This window comes from Arachis ipaensis, chromosome B03 (genome assembly GCF_000816755.2).
Source record: "Arachis ipaensis cultivar K30076 chromosome B03, Araip1.1, whole genome shotgun sequence".
Lineage (NCBI taxonomy): Eukaryota > Viridiplantae > Streptophyta > Magnoliopsida > Fabales > Fabaceae > Arachis > Arachis ipaensis.
In genome coordinates this window covers 106,917,701-106,922,129 of record NC_029787.2, presented here as the reverse complement: position 1 = coordinate 106,922,129, position 4,429 = coordinate 106,917,701, and the positions used below count along the sequence as shown (strand labels likewise).

At 33.8% G+C, this 4,429-nt stretch overlaps 1 protein-coding gene across 4 annotated transcripts; it reads right to left on the bottom strand.

The window, feature by feature from the left end:
- On the bottom strand, positions 1,640 to 3,504 carry LOC107630834 (11-beta-hydroxysteroid dehydrogenase-like 4A). Of its 4 annotated transcripts, none has more exons than XM_021119217.1 (6): positions 3,248 to 3,504; positions 2,922 to 3,098; positions 2,738 to 2,823; positions 2,515 to 2,646; positions 2,292 to 2,420; positions 1,640 to 2,192 (listed from the first exon to the last, which is right to left on the bottom strand). In XM_021119217.1, exons 1-6 carry the CDS (start codon positions 3,378 to 3,380, stop codon positions 1,968 to 1,970), a joined length of 882 nt encoding a protein of 293 aa, XP_020974876.1. In that variant the 5' UTR covers positions 3,381 to 3,504; the 3' UTR covers positions 1,640 to 1,967. The 4 variants fall into 4 exon arrangements, with proteins under 4 accessions (XP_020974876.1, XP_016189571.1, XP_016189572.1 ...); XM_016334085.2 differs by having other exon boundaries at positions 2,922 to 3,114; positions 3,195 to 3,500; XM_016334086.2 differs by having other exon boundaries at positions 2,292 to 2,417; positions 2,922 to 3,114; positions 3,195 to 3,498.

Genomic DNA, 4,429 nt, shown 5'->3' with positions numbered 1-4,429 from the left:
TTGAAAAGATTCTTCAAATTCTCAAGTCATAAACACAGTTAAAGAAATTGTTGTTGATGATGTCAAATACAAGTTTCAAGGGATGGTAGATTCGGATTCTGATGAGATTAAAGATATTGTTGTCGATGAGGTGGAGATCAAGTCAAATTCAATTGCAGACAATAGGATTTGTAAGATGATGTGACAATTATGCACAAGAATTTAATCACTTTTATGGGACAAAAATTTTGCGCATAGTAAACTCTAAGGATGTTATCACCATACAAAAGAGGGTGGAGGAGGCGCAGTGGGTGTACACTGAGGTTAGGAAGGAGTTGCGCCTATATAGCAGATATTCTCTGTACCTCGGTAGCACAAATGTTACCACGTGTAACGAGCTGAATACGTACTTGCCCCTTATTGATGGGTTTGTGAGTTCACCACAAAGAGATTTTTCCGGTGGTGACAGCAACTACCACCACCATAGACTGGTGGTGCTAAACTAAATTTAAATAATTACAAAAGAGAAAAAGAAAAATAGAGAACATATACCTAATTATTGTGGTTAACATTCAACTTAATTATAATTATAAGCACTGTATATATCACAGAAGGTAATTTATCATTTATTTTAGAGATGGTACAGTAGCATTCACCTTTATTTATTTATATACATAAAAAAATCCCATTGGGAGGGAGGGGAATGGGCACCAACATAACTCCAGAATCTTTAAGTAATGGAGGTAATCTGGACACTTGTCTTCACCGCAGCCGACATTAGCTAAGGAATCTCAGTTTTTCTTGGATTCTTTGAATTTGAGTAAGGATAGAGTTGTTCAGTTTTCAATTCTCCATATTGCTTGGCACCCTCCACCAGTCCACCGGAGTCTTGAATTAAAATCAACACGGATGGATCTGTATTCAACTCCGAGTCGGCGGGCTTGGTGGTATTATCCATAATCTTTCCACGAGAGATTTATTGTGGCCTATAACGCAAATTTGGGGAACTGTTCAATCACCTTAGCAGAACTCTGGGCTATTTTTCTTGGTCTTGGTTATTGCGTCTAAGCGGGACTTTATCAACATTATAGAGCGACTTTAAGTTTGTGCTACGATGAGTTACATGTGTCTCATGTTGCTTCCTCTCTGTTACTAGCCATCCCTAGTCTGCTTGCTAAGGAGCGGAGTGTGTCGATGAATCATGTTTTTATGGAAGGAAACGGCTATGCCCATGGTCTTGCTAAGCTTGGGCACTCCCAGGATGCTTTTCTAGTTATGTTTGAGTCTCTGCTTAGTGCTATTTTTGTTCACTCTGACGCTGATTTCAGGACTATTTCTGTGCAATTCTTTTCTTTGGACACAAGCTCCCTTGAGTATTAGGAAAAAATTGTATATATATTTACAGCCTAAAATCATAATTTCAGTATTCCCACCCCAATCTTCTTATTGCTTTATCTGATAATTAAGGACTATACTTGGTGGACACTGAAATTAGTTATTAAAGTCATTTATTAGTATAAAATATATGTTAGAATATAAACATACATTAAAAATAAATTAAACCACATATATTTATACACAAATATATTGGTAGCTGATTTTAGTGACTGATTTTGGTATACGAATAATATTTTTAGATAATTAATAACAAAGTGCGACAAAGAAGAAAGTGGAACAAATTATATAAGCTTTTGTCTGATACAAATTATACTAAGTAAGCAAAGAAGTGGGGAAGCTAATTAGAGAAAGAGTCAAGAACACTGCGGACTTCACTCTCGCCAATTCTCACATACAAAGAGAGCAAGTAATCATGTAACTCATGAATTAGCAAAATTTGCCTGTAACCATGCTAGCTTTACTTGACTTGAAGAGTGTCCGAAAATCATACAAAGCTTCGTAACCAATAATTGTAATCAACTTATTTTAAATTAATGCAAATTTTTTTACCTGCAAAAGAAATTAAGCAAACGGAAGTATCACACAGTACTTTACTCTGGTTTCAGCTCTGTTGCAGAATTATTTATTTTTGGGGAAAGCGCAAAGAAGAGGCGTGAGGCCCAGTCTACTAGTTGAGGATAAAGCAGCTTGAAAGGAAACAAAACCTTGACCCAAGATGGCTCTGTCAAGTACATATCTCCCCTGCATGCGCTTTTCACTATGCTTTCTGCTAATTCAGATGCTGATAACATTGGAATTATTTCCATTATACGCTCCTATATTAATTGCAAAAATATCACAGTTAACTACCAATTCATTATTGTGAACTAAGTGCCTCTGTTGAGAATTCAATTCAATTCAATTTCACCACCAACCTTCTTTATTAGAGTTACTCCCAGATCCGTTTTGACCAAACCTGGTGTGACTATTGTTATGCCAATAGCACAACCAAGTTCCATCCTCAGAGTCTCAAAGTAGTTTATAATCGCTGCCTTGCTTGCCTGCTTAGTAGCGATCAATAATTACACTTTCCATTATTAACACTAAAATTATAATCATATTTCATAATATATATTGCATTGGTTAATGGAAGGTTACACTATAGATACTGAATCTTGGGAGAGGGAACCGTCCAAGAGCCGATGCAATCACAACGATCCTGCCTCTGCTTGTTTTCAGATGTGGGATTGCGCATAAAGTGCCATAAACTGATCCCCAGAAATTTACGTCCTATGTGAAATGTGAATTTACATTACTAATTTAATGTCTAACCATATAAATAGAATAGAATAGATAGAATTTCATGAATGGCCTTAATTACCATAATTGAAGTAAATTCAGAAGCATTACTCCAATCTTTGAATCCTGAAGGCTTGCCAATTCCAGCATTATTCACCAAACAATCCACTGCGGACAACATACACAAATTGATACAATTCTATCATAAAAATGAAAATTGAATGATAGCTAGCATAGGACGCACAAAGTCGCATATATATACATACATCGTCCAAAATGATTAACTGTTTGATCCACAAAACGACGAGAGTCTTGGAGCTTTGAGACATCAGCAGCGATGATGATAACATCAGGAGAACCCAGAGATCTGGCCTTTTCAGCCACAACTACAAGATTGTCCTCCCTAATGTCAACCAGTGATAAAACTGCTCCTCTCCTTCCATATTCATATGCTAGTTGCTTTCCAAAATAAATTAAACAAAGGTTTATTAACTGCAACTACATATAACAATCATATAGAGAGAGAGAGTGGAGCAAACCTCGCCAATCCCTGAGGCTGCCCCGGTGATTAGTACAACCTTGTTTTCCAATTTTTCATCGGTTTGAAACAGCTTCCTTACATAAATAAGAACCTTGAAGATAAGGAAAGGTATCATGAAGGAGGATAGAAGCACCAATGATAGTGGGGGCAATGCAATGTTCAGTAGCTTCTGAATTGCAGCCATGATTGCTTTGATTAAATATACCGAAGAAATCAAGCAGAGCTTATACTTATACTATCAGTGTATAGTGGAGTAGTGGTAGTTTAATCTGCTACTAGATTTTATATTCTCAATCTACTTCATCCTACTGGATTATGTTATTTCCTCAACTTTTTTTATTAAGCAACTCATATCGAAAAATCTCAGAAAACAAAAATATTTAGTCCAAATTTGTCAAAATTTATTATTTTTTATTTTATATAATATACTTTGCAATAGATAAATATTAAATAAGATAAATTTAAACTATTTAAACTAATTTTTTTTTGTCTCTCTAATATGATCAATTAGATATTAACCTGATATATTTTTACCAATTTCATAATTAATGTAATTAGATTCTTGTAACTATTTTAATACATACAATTAATTTTAAAAATTAATTTAAAACTTACGTCATGTTTAGGATATTTAATAAGATGATAAAGGAAAGCAAATGCATATATAAACAAGAATTTAGTTAGCAATGAGTAATAGCTCAAATGGCATAGTCTCCCCATACTCAATTAAGAGGTTGCGAGTTTGAGTCTTCTATTTTTGGTAAAAAAAAAATTTAGTTAATTTGTTGTTATTGACACATTTTAAGAATACAATAATAAAATTTTTTTAACGTTAAAGTATTAAATTGGTCTAAATTTTTATTTAACTTTAATGTAGTCCTGTCATGAAGTTAATGGTAAATAATTAACGTCACTATTCCACCAAATCTTAATGTCCTTTCTTGAAAAAGAGGTACAAGTTCGAAAGGCACATAAGCAGCAGATGCATCACCACAAGCTATTGACCTTGTTTCAAGCACATGAAAAACATGGTCAAGAACTCGCTTTCTAGTTTCTACAGAAAAGTCATCGGTAGTGACGATGACAAAAAATACTAATTATAAAAAAAATAAAACAATAAAAAACATAATTTTGATACATCCAATCTTCACACGTCTTTCGTGTCTCTACCTATTTAATAGATGATATTTTTTATTAATTTTAAAATTTTACTTATTATATATTTAATTTGTT

Coding starts and splice junctions, on each gene's coding strand:
- LOC107630834 (XM_016334085.2), bottom strand. CDS start 3,380: ATGGCTGCAATTCAGAAGCTACTGAACATTGCATTGCCCCCACTATCA. Junction 3,115..3,194: donor CAGCCTCAGGGATTGGCGAG/GTTTGCTCCACT, acceptor TATTTTGGAAAG/CAACTAGCATATGAATATGG. Junction 2,421..2,514: donor CAAGATTCAGTATCTATAGT/GTAACCTTCCAT, acceptor ATCGCTACTAAG/CAGGCAAGCAAGGCAGCGAT.